General features: G+C 39.4%; 1 protein-coding gene across 2 annotated transcripts in view; it reads right to left on the reverse strand.

Annotated features, from left to right (window-relative positions):
• p4ha2 (procollagen-proline, 2-oxoglutarate 4-dioxygenase (proline 4-hydroxylase), alpha polypeptide 2) overlaps window positions 1–26,720 on the reverse strand; it is a 62,801-nt gene that overhangs the window by 10,930 nt on the left and 25,151 nt on the right. The window contains exons 2-12 of one of the 2 annotated variants that reach the window (XM_055148338.1): window positions 24,819–24,914; window positions 19,499–19,595; window positions 18,261–18,412; window positions 11,876–12,013; window positions 7,976–8,215; window positions 5,750–5,946; window positions 2,485–2,661; window positions 2,223–2,293; window positions 1,911–2,010; window positions 1,604–1,657; window positions 937–996 (exon numbers count right to left, since the gene is read on the reverse strand). In XM_055148338.1, the coding sequence (XP_055004313.1) occupies window positions 937–996; window positions 1,604–1,657; window positions 1,911–2,010; window positions 2,223–2,293; window positions 2,485–2,661; window positions 5,750–5,946; window positions 7,976–8,215; window positions 11,876–12,013; window positions 18,261–18,412; window positions 19,499–19,595; window positions 24,819–24,900 (1,368 nt within the window). In that variant the 5' untranslated portion in view covers window positions 24,901–24,914. Of the gene's footprint in view, window positions 1–810; window positions 877–936; window positions 997–1,603; window positions 1,658–1,910; window positions 2,011–2,222; window positions 2,294–2,484; window positions 2,662–5,749; window positions 5,947–7,975; window positions 8,216–11,875; window positions 12,014–18,260; window positions 18,413–19,498; window positions 19,596–24,818; window positions 24,915–26,720 lie in introns of both variants that reach the window. The other variant, XM_055148337.1, reaches the window with a different exon arrangement.

Below are 26,720 nucleotides of genomic sequence, written 5' to 3' on the forward strand. Positions count from 1 at the left end.
CCACATGCACACATTCTTTGCATTTCATCGGACTTTGTTAGACAGAGTGAAACAAACAGAGAGTGACTTCTACATCAGCGTGTTAATGGGAGACGGCTAAACAAAACTCTCCGTAATGACACTGGAACTGATCACAGAGCGGTGGTTTTCACGCTCTAGGGACCTTCTGGAGCCTCGTCCTGGGACTGTGTGTGAATAGGCTGCGTTCACGTGACGTCAAGCAGGAGGAGGTGTCAGGTTTGTGGAGGTGCAAGCCCAAGTAAGGACACAGTTTTTCTAGATTTTTCAGTGGAATACACACAACCAAATTGGAAAAAAAACAAAAATTGTTTAATTTTAGTCTATTTTTTGGCTAAGTGTAACACTCAGTGGGTTTAATGCCACAGATGTGATTGTCTGTTGAAAATATTTTAAGACATGAGATTAATATTGCAGGTTGGTGGTCCCAGTCCTGACCATATAAACATTAGGTTTTATTTAAGATATTTCTTTCAAAAACATAAAATCTCCCACAGAGTTACACAGGCACCTGCTCATTTAATATGATGACATCAGATTCTAGGATGTGAACGCCCCCACAGGCTCTACTGAAGTGCAGAAGGTTTCTATAGTGTGAAAACCATTAAAGATTGAATTTGCCCATTTCCCATTTAGGAAAGACTTTAGTCCCATTTTGAAACCCAGCTTAGGTGGAGTGGATCAGTCCGAGTCCCAGATTGACAGAGCTTGTGCATTTTCCCATGAAGGTAAACAGAAGGTGAAGTTTAAGGCGTCTCCCACTCTCCTGGCGGCGACTGGACTCGTACTTACGTAGTTTAACATTGTGGCCACACGATTTCCAGTGCCTAACCTTTTGAACGCATCGGGCTCATCTTTCTACAAAGATAAGATTCACAAACAGGACACTTTGAGAAGAGGCTGCACACTGTTACTTACATAGTTCAGGAACGTGGCAAGTCTATTTCCATCGACCTTGAGATTGCTGTCAAAAGGACGCTGCAACACACATTTACATTTAACTATACAACTCTACTCACTATTTCAACAACAAATGTGTTGTGCATTATGGATCTGTTCAGGAAAAAGGTACATCACCTGCTTGTCTCCATGGAAACATTATTGCCTTGTCTAGAATGTTCATAGTATGGCATTAACTTATCACATAGAGACAAGCTGATGACACCAGGTTGGGTCACAGGTCAATTCTGTGGAATCGCTAAGTGAATAAATAAGATTAATGCCATACTGTGGAACATTTTATGAAAAACAAACATCTCCATGTAAACAAACAAGTGGCGAATGTCCCACCAGAAATATTACATAGTGCAACTTTAATGTAATAAATAAAGTTTGGAAATACTTAAAGTCAGAGTAAGTAAATATTCTCCTTTATGTCCAAGAGAAAGTAGTACAGCAGAGTGTACACAGACACACGCCCGTGAATTAAAAATAAAGTCAATTTTAACTAAGAAAATTAAAATCAAACTGTCAAAGTAAACATATAAAATCTTAATTATTCATCATCTTAAATGTTCGAAGTAAAAATAAAAGCATTTCTTTTGAAAGGAATCTTCTGGACATGCACCGCACACAACCCTCTTACCCTGGAGAAGTCATAATGGGGCTCATATTGTCCTCCAACACCGTAGTTGGCGACCTGCACAGATGCATGATGGGAAAGATCAGATTCCAGAGTTCGAAATGTAACTGTTCACATCATGTCGACAGGAAGGGACCCAATGGAGGTTAAGAATAAAACTTATTTATTACAATTTATTGGGTAATTTTGACTGCATTTCTTCAGTTTAATACCATGTAATGTTACTGAATATTTGTGCTCACATCACTTTGATTCATCTCATTATAAATAAATGTACTTTAATTAAAATGCTTAAAATACAACATAGTACCTGTAGTAACTCTGCTGTGTCTACTGTAAGTCCAGTCACGTCTTCTATTCTCCGATTGACTCTTTCAATGATTGGATCCTCTTCTCCTTCCAGCCATGCACTGAAAGAAACAAAAATGGAGGTTTTGTAAAATTATTAAAAGGTCCTATATTACCCAGAATTAATTTGTGTGTTAAAATTGTGTGATTGAAACAAAACACAACTCCAGGTCTGTTTGTGATGAGGAAACAACATTAGAACATAGACAGAAAACAGAGCAATACAGGCCATTTATGATGAAATACATTGAAAAGTGTGTGTTTAATGTCTTACCTTTTGGACACTCTGTACTGGGCTGTAGTCAGGACGCCTGTTTTGGGATCTCGCACTGTTGCTCGAGCAAGCTGTCAAATATCAAATTCACATAGTATAACTCCCAAAAAGACAAATGTATATAGAATTTTGAAACTAACAGACCATTACCGTTGCAACATCCCAATATTTCTATCTGACACCCTTGAGTATTTCTACTTCAGTACATTTTGGGGTATTCTTCTACAAATTCCCATTTTTTTTTGCATTTATCATGACTGACCCTGGGTTTCGCGAGCTCCTTGATCTTGTCTATTTCCTCGTCAGACAGGAAGTCGATGTAGCGTACGATGTGCGGGCTGTCCCACTCGTCCTCCTCCATGAGGGGGCGCAGCAGGAGCCGGGGGTTCTTCTGTCCGTCCTGGTACCGACAGAACAGGCGGCTGCGGCGGGCTTCATTCTAATAAGAAAAAACATGAAAATATCATCAGAAGATCTTCTAAAATACAACAGATAAAACAGACAACCACGGACATCGAGGGGTTATCATGAAAGTGATATTCGTCCACTGATCTGAAGGTTGGTGGTTCGAATCCCGCTCTCGACATAAACATCATAGGTTCAGCGGTCAAATCCACTGACCCACAGGTTGGCGGTGCAAGTCTAGCTCCCATAGATGAATACTGTTGTTGTGTCCTTAGGCAAGACACTTAACCCACCTTCGCCCCCAGTTGTCTATAGGCGAGTTTCATTGTTGACAAAAGTGCGCGTTGCATGCTGGGAATTATTTTGGTCGGCGGCAAGAAACACTAATTCAACATGACGGACGGAGCGAGAAAGCACGTAAAGAGTATTGATCCCGGTTATTTATCCACTTTAACGGCAGAGGACCCAAGACCTCAAGTCATAAGCATCGATGGACGCCAAATCACCCTTTTCAACCCAGACAAAAGTTGGACCAAACCAAATTTCTGGTCAGAATCGCCAACTACCTGGACAAATATGCACTTCGGCGATATCCACAATGACTTGGTGGAAACTCCTGGGCCATTCACAGCAGAAAAGATGAAAACCTCCAAGAGTCTCGATGTGTTGTTGAACTTGTTGGAGTCCACGGTTTGTTAGGATCTTCTACGTTTGCTCTGCGGATGTTTGAAAGTCATTTAATTCACCGTTAGTGGTTCTTTTCACTCAGAATACGAAAAAGACATTTTCCTTCTTCCGTGCTTCTATTTGTGCATCCGATAATGCAGCAGGAATTTACCATTATCGGGGATAAATACACAAGGTTACGCACTGTGTTTGACCGCTACCGTGTTTCTTGCCTCCGACCAAAATATTTCCCAGCATGCAACGCGGGCTTTTAATAACAATGACGTCAGCTGAAACTCGCCTATATACACTGGTGTATGAAAGTGTGAGTGGTTCTTTAATAAAGTGTTTTGAATGCCTTAAAAATGTAAAAGCATGACTGAATTCATGAATAGATATTTGTAAATGTACTACACACTAATTCTAGATATATATGTGCAAGTTATAAATATATATGTTATTGTATATTTCATTATTTTGTAGTTTTATTCCTAAATGTAAGTCTTTTATTTGAGGTTAGAGTTGTGCATTTGTGATGATAAGTTGCTAAATTCTTCCACTAGAGGGCAGCATTGTACCATAATACAATGATCTACTGTTCTGAGTGAGTTAAATAGGTTCTATTCACATTTACGTCACAAACCAGGAAGACGTTTGGAAACATACAATGACAACTTCTGGTGTAGTTCCTGATACTGGGCTCCCCTACCGACTGATTCAAGTAAATGTGATCAGTGGTAAAATGAAGACTGCAGACGTATGTGCTGTTTGGAATCATCTGGAATTTGGCGCCTCGTCTCTTCTCTTCTCACATGTACCCAGTGCACTACAGTACAATATCACGATGCGCATCTCATGATACGATATTTATTGCGATATTTTGAAGAGGCAGATTAATTATTTCAGTCATAATCCCAAGAATTCAAGTCAAAAAACATCTCTTTATGTTGTCTGCACTGAAATGAATCATGGGATATGTAGTTTCCTATGTTTATAAGCTGTTGCTACGATAAAACAATGCATTTAAGCAAAGGAACTTGTAATTCGATATATTGTGACAGCCCATGATATTATTGTGAGACTTTTGACGATACGATATCACAATATTTCGGTTATTGTTACATCCCTAGTTGTAACTTTTGATTAGTCGAATATAACGGAACGCTACAATGACATGGAGATGAAGAAAACTGGGACATTTTCAAATTTTTCCTAGATTTTGTCAGACTTACTACTGCGAAAAGAGCCCTCCGGAAGTTGTCATTGCATATTTCTAAAACGTCTTCCTGGTTTGTGACGTAAGCGTGAATAGAGCCTATTAAGTTTCAGGATGACCTACAAAAAACAAGTACAATTTCTCATGTACGCATCTAAACCAGAGGTGGGGAATCTACGGCCCAGGGACCATATGTGGCCCTTTAATCTTTTAAATCTAGCCCGCCGAACGTGAATAATAATAATAGTTTTCAGTGTTTTTAAGTCATTTCAATAAATAGTTAATACCGTGGGACTGCTTTGTAATGATTTTCTATTATGGGATATTTCAATAATGTTGTTTCTGTATAGGCGAGTTTCAGCTGACGTCATTGTTATTAAAAGCCCGTGTTGCATGCTGGGAAATATTTTGGTCGGAAGCAAGAAACACGATAGCGGTCAAACACAGTGTGTATTTATCCCCGATAATGGTAAATTCCTGCTGCATTATCGGATGCACAAATAGAAGCACGGAAGAAGGAAAATGTCTTTTTCGGTATTCCGAGTGAAAAGAACCGCTAACGGTGAATTAAATGACTTTCAAACATCCGCAGAGCAAACGTAGAAGATCCTAACAAACCGTGGACTCCAACAAGTTCAACAACACATCGAGACTCTTGGAGGTTTTCATCTTTTCTGCTGTGAATGGCCCAGGAGTTTCCACCAAGTCATTGTGGATATCACCCAAGTGAATATTTAGCCAGGTAGTTGGCGATTCCAACCAGAAATTTGGTTTGGGGTTGAAAAGTGTGATTTGTCGTCCGTCGATGCTTATGACCAATTTCTGGTCAAATGGTCTTGGGTCCTCTGCCGTTAGAGTGGATAAATAACCGGGATCAATACCCTTTACGTGCTTTCTCGCTCCGTCCGTCATGTTGAATTAGTGTTTCTTGCCGCCGACCAGAACAATTCCCAGCATGCAACGCGCGCTTTTGTCAACAATGAAACTCACCTATATCCCATGTTATTTTTTTCTCTTATGGAGGTAGATTACCAAAAAACTCCATCCACCTGCTCCCAGTCCGGCCCTTCCGTCAAATTTTAGAACCTTTTGTGGCCCACGAGTCAAAAAGTTCCATCCCTGATCTAAACAATAAAACCACCTTACTACAGATTTTTGAATTGAAAACTATTTAAATGGCGTTTTATTCACATTTTCACACAAGTTGTCTGCATGTCATTTAGTCCCACAGCCCTCTCACCATCTGCACCCCCTCTCCTCTGCACAGGGCCTCGTACGCCTCTCTCTCGGGCAGGTGGTCCTTAGGGCGGGTGTAGGTCCCCAGTTGGATGGGCTCCTCCGTGGCCTGTTCAAAAACCTGGTTCTGCTCGTTCATCTGCTTGGCCAACAGCACCTCGAAGTAACGAAGGTTCCCTCCTGCCCTCTGGTGGTTGGGGTCTGTCGGCACAAAGAGAGATTTATTCCAGGACATGATGACACTACTTTATTTGGTGAGTGGAAATGAGCAAATCACAAAACGTGTCATTATTTGTTATTATTTAGGTATAATTTAATATCCTTTTTCAGAGAACTATATTACCAGCCTTAAATTTAAGTTAAATTTCAATAATCCATCATTTCAATATAGTTTGTAGACTTATTTAATAGAGTCTGCAGACATAGGAAGCACCTGCACTGTAATTTGCACATTTGCTCTGGTCAAGACAGCTGGAAATAGCACAGCATAGAAAAGCTCCTCTCCGGACTCTTAGCTCCACTGGCCGTGAGTGTGAGCGGGCCTCGTCTGTGGTCAGCGCTGGTGAGTCTGTGGTGGGACTACACCCTTCTGTTTTGGCAACATGGAGCTTAGAGGAAACACACTGAAGATAAGAGGGGCCACCGTGCTGTGCATCTGTCATTACAAAGATGATAAGATAATATAAAAGCACTGTGCAGCTTTCCTGCTGGAGGTCGTCACTTCCTTGTCTCTGTTATGATGTTATAGCTTTGCCTAGAGTTCCAGAGTATGGCTTTAGACTTGTCTTTCAGGTGACTGCACCAGTTATAGGTCAGATCTGTGGAGAGGTGACCCTGCTCACACTAAGAATGTATGTTTTTCATGGTGTGTTTTACGACAGAAGTATAATAAATCTGGAAGATGAACCAAAGATGGTGTTGTGTTGTTTTCAATGGCCTGGACTCTTTGGTGCGAAATGCCAAAAAACATTTTTTTCTTCTGCAATTACTTACTGGCCTTGTATCAGCCACTGTGACGTCACAAATGCAGTTGCAGTTCTCTTCAGTTAGTAGAACAGAGTAGCACAGGCTCAGAGCAGGGTTAGGGTGAGTCTTATGAAGTTAAATTTTAGGTGCTTTTGAAAAATCTGATCTTTGTGAAAGCTGCTGATGCCTTGTAGAGCAAACACGGGTACTCTGTGATACACTGTGTAAATAAAAATACAATGTGCTCTATGGGATAATTCTTTCTGGGAACTGCAGAACCTGGAGCACCTTCTAACAGTTCTTGCACCAGGACAGAGGGGGAGTGTCCAGTAGGGTCCATCAAAGCATGGTAAAAAAATTTAGTTTCAGATAACCTCTTTTAGAACCTGCATTAGGTTTTTATCCACCAAAAGATGATTTAGGAAGAGATTTGGAAGAAAAAGGAGATGTTTTAAAAGGTTGCTCAAGCTGAAGTTTCCTGAAAAAGGCTTCTGCAAATGATGTTTCTTCGAAGCTCTTGATCTGATCTTGGCTGATGATGCAGACTTTCAGAAGGCTGCTACAATTGTGCATTCCAGGAAAGTTGTCAGTGATGTCGCTGAAAGGAAGTGCAGCTTATTCAAGAACTGCGGCCAAACAAAAAATGAAGATCATAAACGGAATCTACTGCAGATGTCTGGGACACAGGCTCATCTTTAGTGATGCCAACAAGGCTACAGTGGAGCTGGGCTTTATAAGTATCACTTTATGAACTTTCTAAACAACTTATATAGATTTTCTAAATAATTTTATGCACGTTTCAGTTTGTGTTTGCAGAGTGAAATTATTCAAACATGCCTTATTTATTTGGTTCTATGTTATAGTAGAGGTCCTATGGGGCAGTTTTCAAGTGTCTTGCACAACCTCTAAATATTAATTAATTAGCATAAAATTTGGACCCAAATATTTTGGCCAAATATGGAACCAAATGCAGGCTTCTAATCTAGAGAATCTTTAAAAAAATATATAAAAAAATTGGACCACCCTAGTATCCAGTTCTTATTATACTAGTAGATTCATGGTTTCTACACATAAAAAAGTATGCAACTAAATAAAAGCAAGTTTATGCTTAATGCCATACTGTGGAACATTCTAGGCAAAGCAACGAACAGGTGTCGGACCCCACAGAAGAGTAACACAATGCATCTTTAAAATGATAACTTACTTTACACACACAATATCTAGTCCAAAAAGTCACCCTGTTTCAGTGTGGGTTTATTCTTACCGATGGCCACCAGTCGTCTTGTGAGCTCTATGGCCCGGGGCAGGTCTCCCATTTGGTAAACAGAGTAGCTCAGATAATCCAAGATGTCCGACTTCGGTACTTCGGCCTCCTCCCCGGCGTCCAGCTGCCTGAGGGCCTGCTGCATCCACAGGACGGCGTGGTAATAGTCAGCCTCATTATACGCCGTTTTCCCCATCCCAAAGCAGTCGTCCACAGTGAGGCGAGCGTCAGAGTGGGTGCCTGGAGAAGACCAATCACACAGTTAGGATTGTTATATTGGAAGTACGGATACAACAATAAATAACAACGTTTATCGTGATGAAAAGGGTGGACAATAACCATTTGTGGGGCATTTTATTTAATCATGATAATCACCATTTTATCAGAAGAATGTGCAGAAAAAAGATACTTCGTTTACTTTTTATACTTTATTATTTATGATGATTTATTCTAGATGATCGTCGTTTTCACTTCCACTACAAAGTACAAGACTATAACAGATGTTTAAATATGGGACCCACTGATCAGCAACTTTCATAATTATCATGATATAATCGTTAATTCTTCTGATAATTGTGGCACCAAATTTTTATATCGTCCCATGACTACTAAAGCATGGAAAGCTGACCCGGTTGGACAAATGTTTAGAACTTATATTTGGGCTCGGTCAGACTTCGACACATCAGCACGTCAGCTGTTTCCTGTCACTTTGAGACTATGAAGTGTTCAAAAGGCCAGAACACTGCACTTCTAGATATCAATCAAAACTGTATTATTATTATTTGTGAAATGTGGTGCAAAACTTCAGATACGTGAATAAAGTTTGGCGATGAAGTCCACAGGAAGTAGAGTCACTATCGCCAATCTGCAGCTTCACCTCGATCCATGTGCTGTGTGGATGTAAACAGACACACGTGAACTACTTTCACCTTTTTACCTTTAAAAAAAAACGCCTCAAACTGGATCAACAGTAGGGGTGGGCGATATATCGATATTTTAAATATATCGAGATAGTTTTTAAACTCGATATGAATTCTGACATATCGTATATATCGATATAATGCTTATATTAAATTTAGAATTCGCCGCTTCGCTTGTTTGTCTTCTCTCTCGTCGCCTCCGCGCCCCCGCCTCCCTGATTTTGTTCACTCGTGTCTCCTTCACTCCTCACTATCGCCTTGAACGCCGAAAGTTGGTGCGGAAACGGAAAGCTTCAAGCACCACGAACCTTTTCAACCATTTACAGACAAAACCATCAGCAGCACATCCTCATATTCCACCGAGTCGCGTCCTTTAGCCCGAAAGAAGCTAAACGAGCTGAGCTGCAGGAGAAGTGCTGTTTATGCAAATGAGCCATGCGCTTAAGTTTCGTTTCTGTAAAATGTAAACACACGTGCGCAAAACTGCATTAAACACATTATAATGTCAAAACGGCTGATGTGGCTCTAGAGTCGTTATGCTTTATATATTGTAAAGTTTAGTAATGTAAAGTTTATTTATGGAGAAGATTTTAATGAATAATCTGCTGCAGTGTCACTTGTACAATAGTGTTTGGAAACGTTGGGTTTGATCTGCAGCAGTGGATTGTGTGGATTAAACCTCAGAGCTCCTCACTGCTGGAACATGGATCTATTAAAATAAGGAACATCCTGAGTTTCTTCTGCTGAAGGAGCTCATGGTTCTGGTTCTGGTCTGGATAACAGAGTTAATGCAAAGATGAGCTTGTCTTGAGTTGTTTTATCTATGAATGAAAAGAAGGAAATGTGTATTATTTATTTTATTTTACAGTTAAATTATTATTTATGTAATTAGGTTTTTTGTAATCTTAAATGTTCCTATATGAACTGCCGACCTCTTACACTTCAATAAAATTTTTTAAATTATTTTAGCAGATTTGTTTTTGCAGTTTTCAGTTTTAGGGGATTATTTTTTCTTGAACATATATTGAGATATATATCGTATATCGATATATATCGAGATATAGCAAAATATATCGAGATATATTTTTTGATCCATATCGCCCAGCCCTAATCAACAGTGCAGTTTTGTGGACTGGATGTCATTATTTGGGCAGGACAAATTCTATGATTAATGTGGATGAGATGTTGCTCTTTAAATTTACCACTTTACAAGAGGTGAGCAATCAAGTCTTCATTATTTTCGCTATATCCTGAGTTTGTTTAGAGGCCACACAAACAATATCCTACGTGTGTCTTTAGTCGGCCTATGAAAATAGTGTGATTTTAATTGTGTCATGTTCAGTCGGGCTCGAACACAAATATCTTAATGCCTATCAGCACATGTCGGGTTCTATTACTGCTCTGTCGGACCTGCCGGGCTGGGACAGAAAAAAAATAAAAAAAAAATCAGCCCAAGCCACACTCCAGTGCCTACTTTTAGGATGGTTTTAAAAAAGGAACAGTGCATATTGATCACGCCATCATGCTGGGGGTGTTCTGCATGAATATGAATGGCCTTGTTCAGCAGTTACCATGGTGACACAAGGCCCACATTGGCAAAGTGTCAAAAAAGTTTAGTCTGAAAACTTCAAAATGGATTTAAACAGCACATTTTTATGAGCCTGTGAGAGTGTTCGTGGTCCTGTTTAGGAGTTTTCAACAAAAAGGTGACAGCTACTAACTTAAAAACTGCTCTCTTGTAGTTCCAGCTAAACCAGCCTTTTCTGTACAATTATGTTAAAATAAAACTCAGATTAAAGTCTAAATTTGAGTGATACAGCTGCAGATGGAGCAGTGCTTCACACCCCAGGGAATGTTGATGACTTCAGAATAGTATATTTCTGTTTAGTAGAATACTAAACCCATGACCAGGTAAAATAAATACATACAGAATTAACAGGGTTCCTACTCTTTTTCACTGACAAAATTTCAACACTTCCATGACATTTTCATGACCTAAAGTGAATTTTCCATGACTTTACAGCACCTACATGTGTAGAATTGATTAGACTTTTAGAGCTAAATATGAAATGTGAACTCTTCCCACTCACCTTATGGTTTAGGATTCAAGTTTAACATTCAAAATTCTGTCAGTGCATTTATTGTCGTCTCAGTTAAAAGGTACAGACGTTCAGAAATAATCAGAATAGCCTCATGAGAACTTAACAGAACACTGGAGTTGCGTGAAAAAGATACTAAAATTCCATGACTTTTCCAGGCCTGGAAAATGACATTTTCAATTTCCATGACAAGGATTTCCATGACCGTGGGAACCCTGAATTAAATAAATAAATAAATAAAATGTATCTGTAATAATAATCAGAAAATAAAACTACACTTAAAAATATACAGTAAAACGTATGATCTTTTGAACTTAAAAAATGTTTTAAAGTAAGGATAACAGCAAAAATGTGGCTTGACGTCTTCCTCCTCCGACAATATTGTGAAATCTTGTGTTGTAGTATCGACCATTCCTGCCATTCCTAGATAAAAATAGCTTTACATGTGATTTTGGTTAAAAGTGTTGGATAACATTGCTTTTGTTTGTTGAATCACACTTTCAGGGGCCTTTGTCAGATTTTTTTTCATTAACTGAGCAAAATTGGTCTTTGGCTCCAGTACAGATGTATCGTTTAAGCAGCTCTTGAGGTCAATATATGCTGTGTACTATCATTTATTGTCTGATTATTAGGAAGTGCACATAATAATTAGCTTTACCATCTCTCTGCTCTAAATATTGTGAAAAAGTGATCACAGTGAGTTATTAAGATTCTCATAATGCATAAGATAAGTGAGGAATAACTTTGAACCACCGAAAACTGTTTAAAATGATCCATTTCTGTTTTTCACGCGTTTACAAGACAGTAAAAATCTGGTACATCATCTTGTACACTATTGTAAAACTTTTTATGGGAGTATTTATTTGATCTGGACTGATTACCGGGTAGTTTCCCTTGGGCGAAGGCTTCGGAGTCCAGCTGGTAGGTGTCCTGGAGGCGCATCAGGGCTTTGGCTGCCCCCGTCTCGTCCTCCTCGTCTGGAAAGTACTGCCTGTGAACCGTCATGTTCGAGATGAAGCCTGGAGCACACAAACACACATGCTTCCATTTAGATACTAGTACTAGTTAGATTTACTTGAGGGTCCAGTTAACCGGTAATGGAGGGAAACAGGGGCAGATTTTTTACATTCAAATGTCTCTTATTCAGAAACTAGAGGGACTATTGAAATAAGTAAAGTATCAGAATGTAGGAAAGAGTTAACACTCCAACAGGGTAAAGTTAAACCTGTGATATTCTTTCAAGTTGTTGACAAAAAATTTAAAAACTCATGTCGGTAACGGAGGGAATGAAATATGCAGCACTTTTTGGGCAATAAATACAAACAGTGATAACTAGCGGTTCTCACTTACATATCCTTAACAAACTGGTTTGAATATTTTAGTAGTTTAATAGTTTTCTACCATATGGTACAAGATTAGGTTGAAAAACCTCTTACTTTTTGACTCATGAGATTTTTTATTAAGAAAGGTCATGGTAACGGAGGGAAAAGTAATGGAGGGAAAATTGTGCAAACAAGTAGAAGGTGCATGATTTTGCATAATTTGTCATCTTTTTTCTTCCAAATACTTTAATATTACTTCAAAATGAAAGGAAACTATTTCTATAAAATATGTCAGACCTTCCAAGAATTTTTTAAAAATCATTTTAAATACTTTTTTTTTTTAAATCATGTACCTTCATCAACAGTTCAAAGATGGAATAACACAAGATAAGATGATCTAAATAAGTTGTCCTGACTATTATAGAAATGGAATGGATGGACCAATGTGCATAAAGCTGTGTGCAACATGTTAATTACACATCTAAAAATAAGCATCTCTCCACAAAACGTTTCTTTAAATTCAGCATTAAAAAAAACTAAAAACTTTTGTAACATCTATCAGTGACATTCACTTTCACAGGCCATTTCTTTATTTAACCGCTTAATAGTTTGGTTTGCTTCTTTGGCTCCACTGCCACGTTTACAGATTCCCTGACAAACACACACAGAGCCCTAAATCAAATAAACTTGTTTTACACTCGGCCAAAATGTGAAGCACAGAACAGCTGCGGTCCGTGTGCTCGAGCTGTTTGGCGCTGCGGCTGTTTGAAGGCAGCACAGAGTCGTTTCCTTTCCCTCCAGTCATCAATTTCCAAGACAACGCATTAGACATGAGGCAAATCCAAGTGTACAAAATACTAGGATGACAGTTACCATAGAGACCAGACCAGAGAGTGCTCGTGTAATGCCAAACAGTTGTTCCACTTTTGTTTGGACTTGTTTAACTGGCTTCTATTACACTATTTTCTGATCGGGTTGTAATATTGTTTCCTCATCACAAACACACACCACCTGGAGATGTGTTACAATACAGAAAGTGCTCCACTGTGTTTTTAAACTTCATACACAGTAGTAGTGGGGATTTTTTGAGTGGGAGTACGTGATTTGTGACGTCATCAATGTGACGAACCCCCCCCAACTCCATTCATAATCACCTACAGAACATAAATCATGGACTACAACACATGAACCAGGACTGAACCAGGACTGAACCAGGACTAAACCAGGACTAAACCAGGACTAAACCAGGACTAAACCAGGACTAAACCAGGACTAAACCAGGTCTAAACCTGGACTCTGGACTAATCTTGGACTAATCTTGGACTAATCTTGGACTAATCTTGGACTAATCTTGGACTAATCTTGGACTTGAGCGCGAGAGGGAGAACCCTGAGCCTGTGGAGCAGGGTGTCTGCAAAGTGAGATCGGGTGACAGCTGCTCTTAGCCCCATGAGGTGCAGAGCTCTGCGTCGGTCCCTTCTCCTGTGGTCACCCGACGGTCTACACAGGCGCACCTCTGGGCCCGTCCCGGCGTTCAGTCCCGGCGTTCAGTCCCGGCGTTCAGCCCCGGCGTTCAGCCCCGGCGTTCAGCCCCGGCGTTCAGCCCCGGCGTTCAGCCCCGGCGTTCAGCCCCAGCGTTCAGCCCCGACTAGGCATGGGCATTCGATGAAATTTTCTATCTATCGATTAATCATTAACGTTTTTATATTAAAATGATCATCATTATTATTACTATCTGCACTACTAATCTGCATAAATAAATTCAACTTTACGACATATAAACCGTAACGACTCTAGAGCCACATCAGCCCGTTTGACATTATAATGTGTTTAATTCAGTTTTGTGCAAATCTCACAGAAACAAAACTTAAAACCACATCGCTAATTTGCATAAACTCAGCGAAGATAAAACTACAGCTCTTGTGTCGCTGATGCGGTTCAACTTCTGTCGAATTAAAAGACATGACTCAGATGAATACAGGTTAGTGTGACCAGATTTGCGTTTGTCAAAACCAGGACACCGTACGGGGGGAGGGAGGTGGGGACTCGTCATCGACATTGCGCGACTCTCACCTGGTAAAACTTTTTCCCACTGGACACCGAAACATATGTGCTGCTTTATACACTGTGCACATGGACTCACACTTGTCCCGAACGCAACGGAAAGTGTGGAATTTCTTGTACAAGTCATCGTTAAATACGCATTTGCGCTTCGGTACGTTGCAGACTGACCGAATGTTTCTGTTTGCTCGCTCCTTCTGAGTGCAGAGACACATGTACAGACCCCTGTTTGGTCACACTACACACAGCAACCTGCATTCGGTTTGTCGATTAAAATTAACATTATCGATGAACTTCTTAATGATCAATTATGGATTCATCAATTAATCATGCCCCGACGTTCAGCCCCGACGTTCAGCCCCGACGTTCACGTTGCCCCGACGTTCAGCCCCGACGTTCAGCCCCGGACGTTCAGTCCCGATTCACTAATGTCGCAGGTCACTTTAGGACACTATTGGAGATATCATAAGCCGTTGTTTTCACCAGTGCCACTTGCTCCGGTTTGACATTTAGGTTGTAGCTATTTTATATTTGTTTTGTTTTTTATATCTCACGTTGGGAGAAGTGGGTGGACGGTGCACCCCGGCAGACCACGCCCACTACACCCCTGTCCATACACCTTCACTAGAATCACTTGGATGATTTGAGCCCTGGAATTGCCAATCTCTGCTGAACGTAAAAGGTAAAAGTTTAGCTATTAACTTGAAAACTATCACTTCAAGACATCACAAGGTGGAACAGAAGCATTTTAACATTTGGAGATGTAGACACTAGTAATAAAGGACTAATCAAACATGTGTGAATGACACAAAACGCAACTCCAGGTCTGTTTTTGAGGAGGTAACAACATTCTAACATGGCTTAAAGCTCATAAGAGTCCGTTTTGTGTATTATAGGACCTCTAAAGAACACTTATCATGGTTTCTTGTAGCTTTAATTAGTTTTTAAACATGCTGAAACTAGATACTGTGATAATACAGAAAATTCTTCTCTGTATTTTTAAACTCCATACACCTTCATTAGAATCATTTGGATGATTTCAGCCCTGGAAATGGCAATCTACTGACCAAAATTTAGCTGTTAACTTGAAAGCTACTGGTTCATGACATCACAAGGTGGAACAGAGCATTTTGAGCTTTGGAGATGTAGACAGACTAATAATAAACATGTGTGAATGAAACAAAACAACTCCAGGTTTGTTTTTGATGAGGTAACAGCATTTTAACATTACTTAACAGTCACAAGAGTCAATTTCTTATCATATAAGACCAGATGAAATCCACCCTTCACGTTATCTATACAAGCTGCTCTGGTCTATGTGTTATGTCAACATCTAATAGGGCAGAACTTGGGAAAAATTCAGACATTGCATATTTTTTTGGACAAGAAGTATAATAAAGTGTCTGATTTACGTTTGGAAAGTAGGAGCCTGTTCAGTGTCCTCATTCTAAACAGGCCCAAGAGCATTCACATTTGAGAGAAGAGAAATATGAACTGCACACTAATCCAAGAATCCAATGCATTTCAGTCTTAATTGGCCCGAACTTAAGGTCATCATGTGATATAATATGACCACACGCCATAAACAGAGGCACAGTGTCGTGTGGGAATCAAGCACAAAGTGACAAAACAACACACTAAGGGGTGTTCTACATGCATCTATATGGTGGAACATTCAGCAGTAACTATGGAGATACAACAAAAACACTAGAAAATTCTGCCAAAAAGATTTAAAATAGTCTAAAAACTCAAGAAAAAAGTACAAAATGGATTTAAACAATGGATTTTTGGGCAGTCTGGTGGTTCATGGTTCTGTTTAGGAGTTTGATTTTCGACAAAAAGGTGAGAGTGACAGAAAAACTAATGGCTAAGGCTGTTATTTGTTTTTAGAGGGATTGATAACAGCACAAATCATCTCACCTTCACAGCTCCAACTAAGGCTACGTTCAGACTTGCAGGGCTTAATGCTCAATTCAGATTTTTTTATGAAATCCGTTTTTTTTGCGAGGTCGTTCACATTTCCACTTAAATGTGGCTTGTATGTGATCTCCAGAGTGAACTTTAAATGCCCCAAAAACTGTCCCGCATGCTCTTTGGAGGACACGACATCACATGCAGCGAACGTGCTCAGTGTTTACGGAAGTCGCCTAAACATGGACGCAGCATTGAGCACCTGGAGATTTTAAACTTGCTGTTGTACCGGAGCCAGAACATGTACAAACTATTTGCTTTAACTCTTTCCCCCCTGGACGTCTACTAGGAACAACCCATACATATGTTACTAGGGCTACACCCATAGAGCATAATTGCATAAAAGAAAACAGACTTCCACGAGTGATTATAAATGATTTTTACACTCATTAACTTAATTGTAACACAGACATATTTGTATCTCTGGAAACCTTAGACTCTGAACTATTCATTTATGGATGTTTAAATGTGATTCAACTCATTTATAGATGTATAACAGCTCACTGAAAATGAGAGTTTACCTGGTCAGGTGCAAAATTGAAAACAAAAAAACTACATTCAGCATTTGATATATACATGTTCTGAGTACAACTATATTCATAAAAAAATAAAAAATATACTTTGTCAAAGTATTTAAACAGATTTCATATCACCAGATACAGTATAGCCAAGTGTACACCTGTTTTTACCTGTTGTTCACCTGTGTGCACCTAATTCATTTTTTTCCATTTAACTTATTCAACTCATTTTATTTATTCAACTAATTTAGCTTATTATAATATAATAATATAATAATAAAACTCTTCCCCGTCAGTGGTGTGTTCCAGTATTTGTCATCTTGGTTAATTTCTCATGTTCAGAGCTCCGCATAAGCGTTTTTTTCTGTAGCGATTCTGTTATACTTCGCATCTTGGAAAAAAAGACTGAAATATTTTAAAGGACTCACCGGGCAACATCCAGATTTCAGGGCAATTTTGGTTCATAATCGAGTATAAAGCTCAGATAGTTTGTTCGGATATCGCAGGACTCCACACAGACGCATCAGCGGCGTTCTCACCTTCTCCCCGAAAGTCCGTCGCTGTCGCTGTTTTCCACTTTATAATCAACTTCAACATCATCACTTTGAAATCTATAAAAGTCACTTTCTCTAAACTTATCCATAAAATACGTCCGCTCCTCATTATTTCTAAAACTGTGCGCCGCAGCGCCGCGATCTTTCCATTGCACGTGTTTCGTGTTGTGTTTTTTCCGGAAGCTACCATCGTCACTATTTCGATTAACTTCAGAAAAAATCGGCGAAAACATATCCTTGAATCCTATTGGTCAGTCTAGTGTGGGTTGTAGTGGCCCCCACCTATCACAGTCTCTGTTTAAATGTGAAAAACCGAGCCATTTCTAAAGGTCGTCAAATCTCGTCTTTAGTGATACAGCGGAGGTGTCAAAAGTCGTCATTAAGGGTTCAGGGGGGGTCGTCAAATGTCGTCTTCATGGGGGAAAGAGTTAAGCGAGAGGACTGAGAACATTTGTGCGCCTACTTGTACCACTCTCGCGGGAGGAATCACGTGTTCGGCGGCCTATTTCAGTGAGCAAACGTGTCGGTGTTGGGCTGTATTGGCTCACAACAGGTGCTTGTTATTGCACAATAGCCGGCCGGGTCGCATTCATCCGACCCGACTATTGTGAAGCACCTGTTGAGAGTTCAGAGGTCGGATATGTATGGGTTTTAGGAGCACATATCCAAGTGGCCTGGGTCGCATTTAAAAAAAATCTGATCTGTGTTGTTCAGACTGTCCCCAGGGAATATTAACAACATCAGCTGCCAAGTCTCAGGAAGTGTCATTAACATTTCTTCCTACTTGTGAGACATTATTATGAATATAAAATAGGAATAACTGTCTATACTGTAGCGTACCGTCGGAGGGGTTCTGCAGCACCAGGCTCTCCAGCTCTGACCACTCGGTGTTCAGCCTCTTCACCAGTTTGTAGGCGTTCACGGGATGAGCCAGGAAGCCCTCAGGGTCCGAGGTGGAGATTTTGGTCAGGGAGTCCAGCTTGTTGGCCCAACTACAGACACAGAAGATAATGTAACATTAACATTATGCAAAAAAAAAAAGAATAGGCCATTATCATTTATACAGGGTTCCCACTCTTTTTTACTGACAAATTTTCCATGACTTTTTCATGACCTAAAGTGAAATTTCCATGACTTTACAGCACCTACATGTGTAAAATTGATTTAGGGCTAAATAGGAAATGTTAAACCTTTCCACTCACCTTATGGTTTGGGATTATAGTTTTTTTGTTTTTCTTTTACATTTAAATCCTGTCAGTGCATTTATTGTTGGTGCAGACATTCAGAAATAATCATAATAGCCACATGAGAACTTAACAGAACACAGTAGTTGCTTGAAACAGATTCCATAACTTTTCCAGGCCTGGATAATGACATTTTCAATTTCCATGACTTTTCCAGGATGTCCATGACTGTGGGAACCCTGTGAATAGTATTTTAAAGGTTCTATATTACGCAAAACTGACTCAAGTCATGTCAGAATGTCCTCAAAAAACAGACCTGGAGTTGTCGTTTTGTTTCACTCAAACCCTTTTATTATTAGTCTGTCTACATCTCCAAAGCTCAGAATGCTCTGTTCCACCTTGTGATGTCATGTAGTGCGTGTGTAGTTTTCAAGTTAACAGCTACATTTTTGATCTTTACTTCTGTAGAGATTGGCAATTCCAGGTCTGAAATCATCCAAATGATTCTAGTGAGGATTTAGGGAGTTTAAAACACAGTGGAGCACTTCCTGTTTTACTACATGACATCACAAGGTGGAACATAGTGTTTTCTGCTTGAGAGAAAAGCTCACGGGTGAATGAAACCAAACAAAACTCCAGGTATATTTTTGATGAGGCACATTATAACATGGTTTAAAACTCATAAAAGTCCATTTTGCGTAATGTAGGATCTTTAAATTAAATAAATAAATAAAATAAATTGCATTACTATAGCATTTCTCCTGTTAGCATGCACAATAAAGTCAATTGTAAAAGGCTTACACCGAGTCTGTGACCCTCATCCAACCTCTGACCATTAAGGTGCTCAGATTTCACGTGGTCTTTCGGTGACCCAAAACCTCAGCCTGGAGTTACCTTTTGACTGCGGCCAGCTTGGACTCCTCAGCTTTGATGTAGTCCCTCAGAGACTGCACCAGCTCCTTCTCCGTGAACACCAGATCCGTCATCTGACCTGGACAGAGAAGACGGACAAAAGTCAGACCACGCAAAGTGTTTTTCCTGACTATTCACAGGGGCATTGTGTAACTTTAATGGTGGAGGGTCGGTCACCTGCTTGTTTCTGTGGATTTGTTTCTATGGAATGTTCCACAGGGTGACATTAAACAGCTCTACGCTACATTTATTTCCTTACAGCTGCTTTTGTAGCTCAAAAATACCCAGAAAAACAGGCATTCTGACACAGATCTGACCTGTAACTTGGCCTGGTTTAGTTTCCATGGAGATAGAAAGGTTTAATGTCATACTGTGAAACATTCCAGGCAAAGAAATAGCATTTTGTGGGAAAAAAAAAAAAGACGACAGACCCTTCATTATAAAAATTACACAATGCACCTTTAAAGTTGTACAATATTATTTTTGCGGTCACTTCCTCTTATAAAATGGTGGTGTTTAACTTTAAATTTGTCTATGGCAGGGACAGGCAATATTTTTTTTCCATGGGGCCACATGAGAAACAGAAAATATTGTGGAGGGCCAAAATGTTTAACTCAGTTCTGCATAATATGAATTGTATTTCTTTATAAAAAGCAGTAAATATCATTGTTTTGACAAGCTGGTCAGACTGGGAAGAGTTTATGTTATGATGAAACAATGAAAAACTGAAGCTGCCTTACAAAACATGTCATTTAAAAAAAAAAAAAAAAAAAAATCTAAAAGGTTTATTTTGTGATTCCAAATAATCAGAGTCAGAGTCAGAATCAACCAAAGGGTCATATGTGGCCTGGGAGCTGGACAATGCCCAGATCTGGTCTATGGTGTATTAACTGCTGACACATAACACATTTAGATCCAGATGTGACCTTTTATAGTTTTGAAACTGTTATATTTGTCAAGTATTAACATGTTTTATATGTATTATACTATACTTTTGCTTTTATTTTATTTTTTTAAGATTCTGATTTTGCATAATACCCCCTTTTTTTAAAAAAAAAATACACAAAATGTCTTTCAAAAACATTTATTGCAATTAGAATATATTAAGGATTGACTGTAAAACTGTTAATCAAAAGGCTGATCTTAGGTGATTTTAGAAGAGTAATAAAAGCAATGTGATATAAAGTAATAATTCTGTCATTTCTATTTTTAGGCTGGCTGTAAAATACAAGACAGCAATAAATACTACGGGTGGCAGTGGTGTTCTGTATGTCTGGATTCATTATTTCCATGTTCCAATTAGAATATACTGTTCTCTAGTGTTTTTAACTTGTGCAATACTATGAATTTAAGCCCATTAAACTGGCCAGTAGCACAATAAAAATAGCGTACGCTGGCCAATTCCTGTGGTCCTTTAATAGTATAGCATTACTCAGCACACACCACATCCACAGATGGTTTTAGATGAGGATTTAAGGGTCACTGTGCAAAGCCAACCATTCTGAAAACTCACGCTGGAAACTTTTACATACATTTGTTTCCGATGTTTGTTGATGTAAGGCTGTGATACATTCAGTTATTTCTAGTCAGTAAAAGAATATGGAGAAAGAAATCTGACTATTTTTTAGTGTTAAAAGACAATAAAGTAAATGTGTGGCCAAAAATCCTTGTCAAAGTCTGATCCCGTCAGGTCTCAGAAGCTCAGCAGGGCTGGGTCTGGTTACTACTTGGATGGGAGACCAGTGGGAAAATAAGGTACCATAGGGGGCCAGTGGTCAAAAACTGACATTGTGTCCTTAGGCAAGACACTTCACCCACATGAAAGTGGTGTGAGCATGAGTGCTGGTGCAGACTGGCAGCCTCACTTCTGTCACTGTGTCCCAGGGCAGTTGTGGCTACAGCAGTAGTTTACCACCTCCAGGTATGGAATGAAAGAATACGTTTTACACCAAAAGTGTAAAACGCCACACTGAGCATCTGGAAAAGCTCTGTATAAGACTAACGCATTACATAAAGTTATTATTTATGGAAAATAAATATTGAAACTTATGTTAAAACTCCATGTTAAAAATGAATTGAATATTCTGATTAACTGAAAAAAGTGGCACATTTTTGGTCATATCACCCAGACCTAATTGAAAGTTAAATAAACAAACCTTCAAAAACTAAAATATTTGATTTGGATAAATATGCAACTATTAAATTGGGGAAAAAAGTGACAAAAAGTAAACAATTCATATTTTTAAGTGTTAAAAAATAGAACCTTGAAAATCTTTTTTGATTATGAGCACATTTATGACAGTGGTGTAGTGAGTTACACATTCACTGAAGCAGAGGTACCTGATTTAATTTTTAGCTTAACTCAATATTAATATTTTGCAGCTGATGTCATCAGCATTTCTTGGGGATGTGATGCTAATTGGAGACACTGCTCTGTTTTAGGCTTTGTTAGACTTTAATCTGAATTTTATTTCAATACAATCAGACCCCAAAGTACCGACTTATAGTAACTGGAACTTCAACAAGCGAGCCGATGTGTGCTGTTAAACAAGTCCTGTTAGTCACTCTCGCCTTTTTGTTTTTAGTGTTAAAACTCCTAAACAGAACCACGAACTCTCGTATTGATCGCAGGCTCCTGAAAATGTGCTGTTTAAATCCATTTTGTGTTTTATCTTGAGTTTTCAGATGATCTTAAAACTTTTTTTGGTAGTTATTGCTAATGTGGGCAATGTGTCACCATGGTAACTGCTGAACACTACATCATAGACATACATACAGAACACCTTTAACTATATAAAAGTCCTGGTGACAATATTACTCATTCAGCAGCACTGGTCGAGAGAAAAAAAAAAAAAAAAAAAATTAAGACCATTACCAACACATCCATTTTAGGAGTCCATATACTGTATTTCTTTGGTGCATTGTTTTTGGGTTAAACATCCTATATCTTCTATTTTAAGCTACTTTATGATGCAGAACAGACCCGACTTTAACATGCTTCCATGGGTCTGTAAATGGTGCTATTCTTACACGAGCACTCAGCCAAAACAAACCACCACACAGCACAAGGTCAATTTGAGAGAAGAATTTCAGGAAGCAGACTTGTGGCTTGAAAACAGTTTTTGTTTAGTTTAAAACAAAGCCGCTTTCATTCTAGCAGTATTTTGTGCACAAAGGGGAAACGATACTTAACTTGATATTGCAGTTTGGAGAGAGCTAAAACACTGGGTAGGGTGCGCATTCGAGACTTCAATAGTCACTTTGTAATTTCAGCTTCCATCGGAAACGGATATTTAGAACTGAATAGAACCGACTAGAAACTGATTGTTTTTAACCATCTTTGCAAAAACGTTCCCAATATTTCACTTGCTGCTAATTCTTTCAAACGCTGTGTGAACTTGGCCTTAAATGTTGTTAACTTCTCAAAAACTTACCTGGAATTGTGTTTAGTTTCGTCCACACCTGTCTACAAAAATCTAAATATTTTGTTCCACCTTGTGATGAAGCTGCATTTATTTTAACAGCTCCTTTTACCTTTAGTTCAGTAGAGATTGACAATTCCAGTGCTAAAAATTATCCAGATGATTCTAGTGAAGGTGTGTGGAGTGGAACACTTCCTGTATTACCATATGACATCACAAGGTGGAACAGAGTGTTTTCAGTTTGAGAGAAGAACTCAGCCTAAATATGCAGAGTTTGTGTGTTCAGGTGCTGTATGTTTTGTAGGGATGCACCGATACTGATACTGGTATCGAGTATCGGCACCAGTTTATGAAAATTTGCAGGATAGGGTATCGGCTCCAAAATATCGGTTCTACAGATATTCTGGTTGGGGCTATGAATTTATGAATATCACTTTTTATTGGTTATATTTGGTCCAGAAAGTCTCATAATGTTTGAGGTAAATAAGACTAACATTATGGTGCAATATTTCTTATTTTTAGGGGAATAAAGTCTATTTTTAATTCCTGCACTGGTCAGTCTTTCCCACAGATCAGTGTTTCCCACAGGACCCCCTTTTTGGTAAAACTAAATAAATAGTATAATGCAATAATTATATAATAATGCAAAGTAAATAAATGAAATACTATAATTAGACCTAAGAAACTACTAAAGGTACAACAAGGCAACTAAATGAAATAATGAAACAACATTAGCAGGTGCATTTGCATGTCATTCAGAACACCTCATTTCATGTCGCTTTCTCATAAGGGACCTCTTTGCTTTCTGGTCCATTTTCTGCAAGGTGGGAAGCCGGGGCCAGGCTAACCCCAAACCGCACCGTGCTTTGTTGCAGTTCAGAGCGTCGGGACGAGCCCGGAAGTGCACCCGCGTAGACCATCGGTTGACAGGTGATGGGTAAGCGCAGCCGTCGCCCGATCGCGCTTTGCAGATACCCTGGTTCGCTCGGGGTCCCGTCCCCAGAGACTTGGGAGGAACAGTTTCCCGTCCCACCACCGCGCCGCAGGCAGAGAGAATCTGGTCTAGAGAGCAAATGGTGCACGTGTTTTATAAGTGTACCCCCACTGATATGTATGTGCGGCTGTTCTCTCTCTCGCTCTGTCTCTCTTTGTGTGAGAAAAAAAAAAAAAAAAGACGGTATCAATTTGTGGGGCTCTGTTTTCTTTCCGTAACGCTGAACCACAGATTGGTCTATGTATGTGAAACACTGATAATGGCAGATACTATGGATGTAACAATAACCAAAACATTGTGATATCATATTGTCAAAAGTCTCACAATAATATCACGGACTGTCACAATATATGGAATTAAAAGTTCCTTTGCTTAAATGCATGGTTTTACAGTAGCAACACCTAATAAACTACATATCCCATGGTTCATTTCAGCGCAGACAATATGAAGAAATAGGTTTTTTACTTAAATTCTTGGGATTTTGACACCGAAATCTTGTCAAGCTATTTTAAATGCAAAAAAGTGTCTATCTACAATTATATCAGCCTCTCCAAAAGATCACAATAAATATCGTTCCGTGAGATGCATATCGTGACAATATCGTATCGAGAGATTTGGATATCGTTACATCCCTAGCAGATACGTAAAGCCATGGTATCGGAATCGGTATCGGGACTGAAAAAGCTGATGAGGAAACAACATAACATCAGAAAATATCATACTCCTTTAAACTCATCTCTTTCTAAAAAGGCAAACAGGTCAGATCTGTGGAAAGTGGAGGTTTTGTCAATGTATTTTAACACAATCGCCACTGAATACATCCAAGACAGTTATTTGCCTGAGTTGCTATTTCACCAAATTTAAAGAGTTAAGTATTTTGTGGTACCTATGGAAGTGAAGATCTCAGCCTGTGTGGTCCAGAAGCAGCAGAGGAAGACCCACGAACAGAAGCCCACGAGTTCCCGCATCGTTTCTCTCAAGTCTGCAACGAAAAAACAAAATCACATTAAGTCATTTTCAAATCATAGACATTTTACAGGACAAACTGCAGTCATAATGGAACAGTCAGACAGTACTTTATATTTAGAACTCCCCCTTAAACATAACAAAAAGTAAGTCGGGCAGATTTTCCAGGGGGTACGATCCTTTGTAATGAGTGTTTGCGTCCAAACCTAATCCGTTCTTTCCATTATGTGTGTAATGTATGAGTCATAGTGGTCGGCTGGAGACGGGTTTCGCGAGGTTTTTCACATGATATTAATGTTTGGAGAAAGAGTAATGGTTTTATATTGGCCATTTTCAAGCTATTACGGTCAAATTTTGTTAATGCATCCCCAAAAAACTTGAAGCTCATGCAAAGGCAGATGTCCACGAAATTTAAACAAAGAAAAGCGAAATTGTAGTCTAGACATGGAATTTAAAGAGGGGGTGTTTACAGGGTATCCCCAGGTTTGACTACCCCAAATTTAACACTTTTTAAAGACCTTTTTAAGACCACGTAAATGAAAATTAAGACCAACGTTGCATCCATTATGTGGGCGAAAAACACCAGCAGATCCAGTTCTAATAATGACCAACCAACTACGCTACTATATCTAGAATCTAAGGCTACGTTCAGACTGCAGGGCTTAACGCTCAGTTCCGATTTTTTTGTGAAATCTGATGTTTTTGCGAGGTCGTTCACATTTCCAATTAAATCCGACTTGTATGTGACTCCAGTGTGAACGTTAAACGGCCCTAAAATGTCCCGCATGAGCACTGGAGACACGATGACATCAACCGCAGCGAGCGTGCTCTGTGTTTACGGAAGTTGTCCAAACATGGACGCAGCATCGAGCACCTGGAGATTTTAAAGTTCCTCTCGTACCGGAGCCAGAACATGAACAACTTACTTGTTATAAGGAGGAGACTGAGAAGGAGAAGGACGAGGTTTTTGGCCGTGGCGTTTTGTGGGGCAGTGGGAGCGACGTCAGTTGAAAGGAACGTGTGGATGTGGAGACGTAGCCAAGAGTGGTGAGTGGTGATGTGCTTCGCTTCAGTGACACGGAGTTCATTAACAATTTTCGCCTTCTTCAGCGCAGAATAGTGACGTTTGTGGCTTGTTGATAACGTGTAAGTCGGACGAATGCGCTTTGACCGTTCAGACTGAAGTCGCATGTCAAAAGATCAGATATGTATCGGTTTTAGGAGCACATATCCAAGTGTCCTGGGTCACATTTGAAAAAAAAAAATCGGATCTGTGTCGTTCAGACTGTCATTAAAAGATCGGATAAAGGTCACATAGAGGCCAAAATCTGATTTGGGTCACTTCAGGCTGCAGTCTGAACATAGCCTAAGAGCCACTGTGGATTAAACCGACACTTCCCCATGATCCATCCAACGTCTTCCTCCATTCTACTGCCACCGGCGCCAGAAACCAAATTATTGTTGGTGCATACTCCAAATTAGACGTTCATTTCACGTTTGCGTTTTATTTTTGCTCCCTCTGTTTAACATTGCACTGCAGTATACAAAAAAAATAAGACCTGGACAGCATAATTTAAGACTTTTTAAGGCCTTAATTCAGGAACATGAAATTTAAGACCTTTTCAAGACTTTTAAGACCCTGCGGCTACCCTGGTTTAACTTCTACGAGGTATTAACTGCCATCACATAACATTCAGATCACCATGTTACCTTTTACTGTCTTGAAAATCCTGTATTTGCCGATAACAAAGCATTGACATGTTTTATGAGTTTCAGTTTTTTGACACGCCAAGTCAGGGGTCTTGAGTGTTTTTCAGGCCAG

The sequence above is a fragment of the Boleophthalmus pectinirostris genome, unplaced genomic scaffold, assembly GCF_026225935.1.
Source record: "Boleophthalmus pectinirostris isolate CB_2022bp ecotype Guang Dong unplaced genomic scaffold, ASM2622593v1 HiC_scaffold_12, whole genome shotgun sequence".
Classification (NCBI taxonomy): Eukaryota; Metazoa; Chordata; class Actinopteri; order Gobiiformes; family Gobiidae; genus Boleophthalmus; species Boleophthalmus pectinirostris.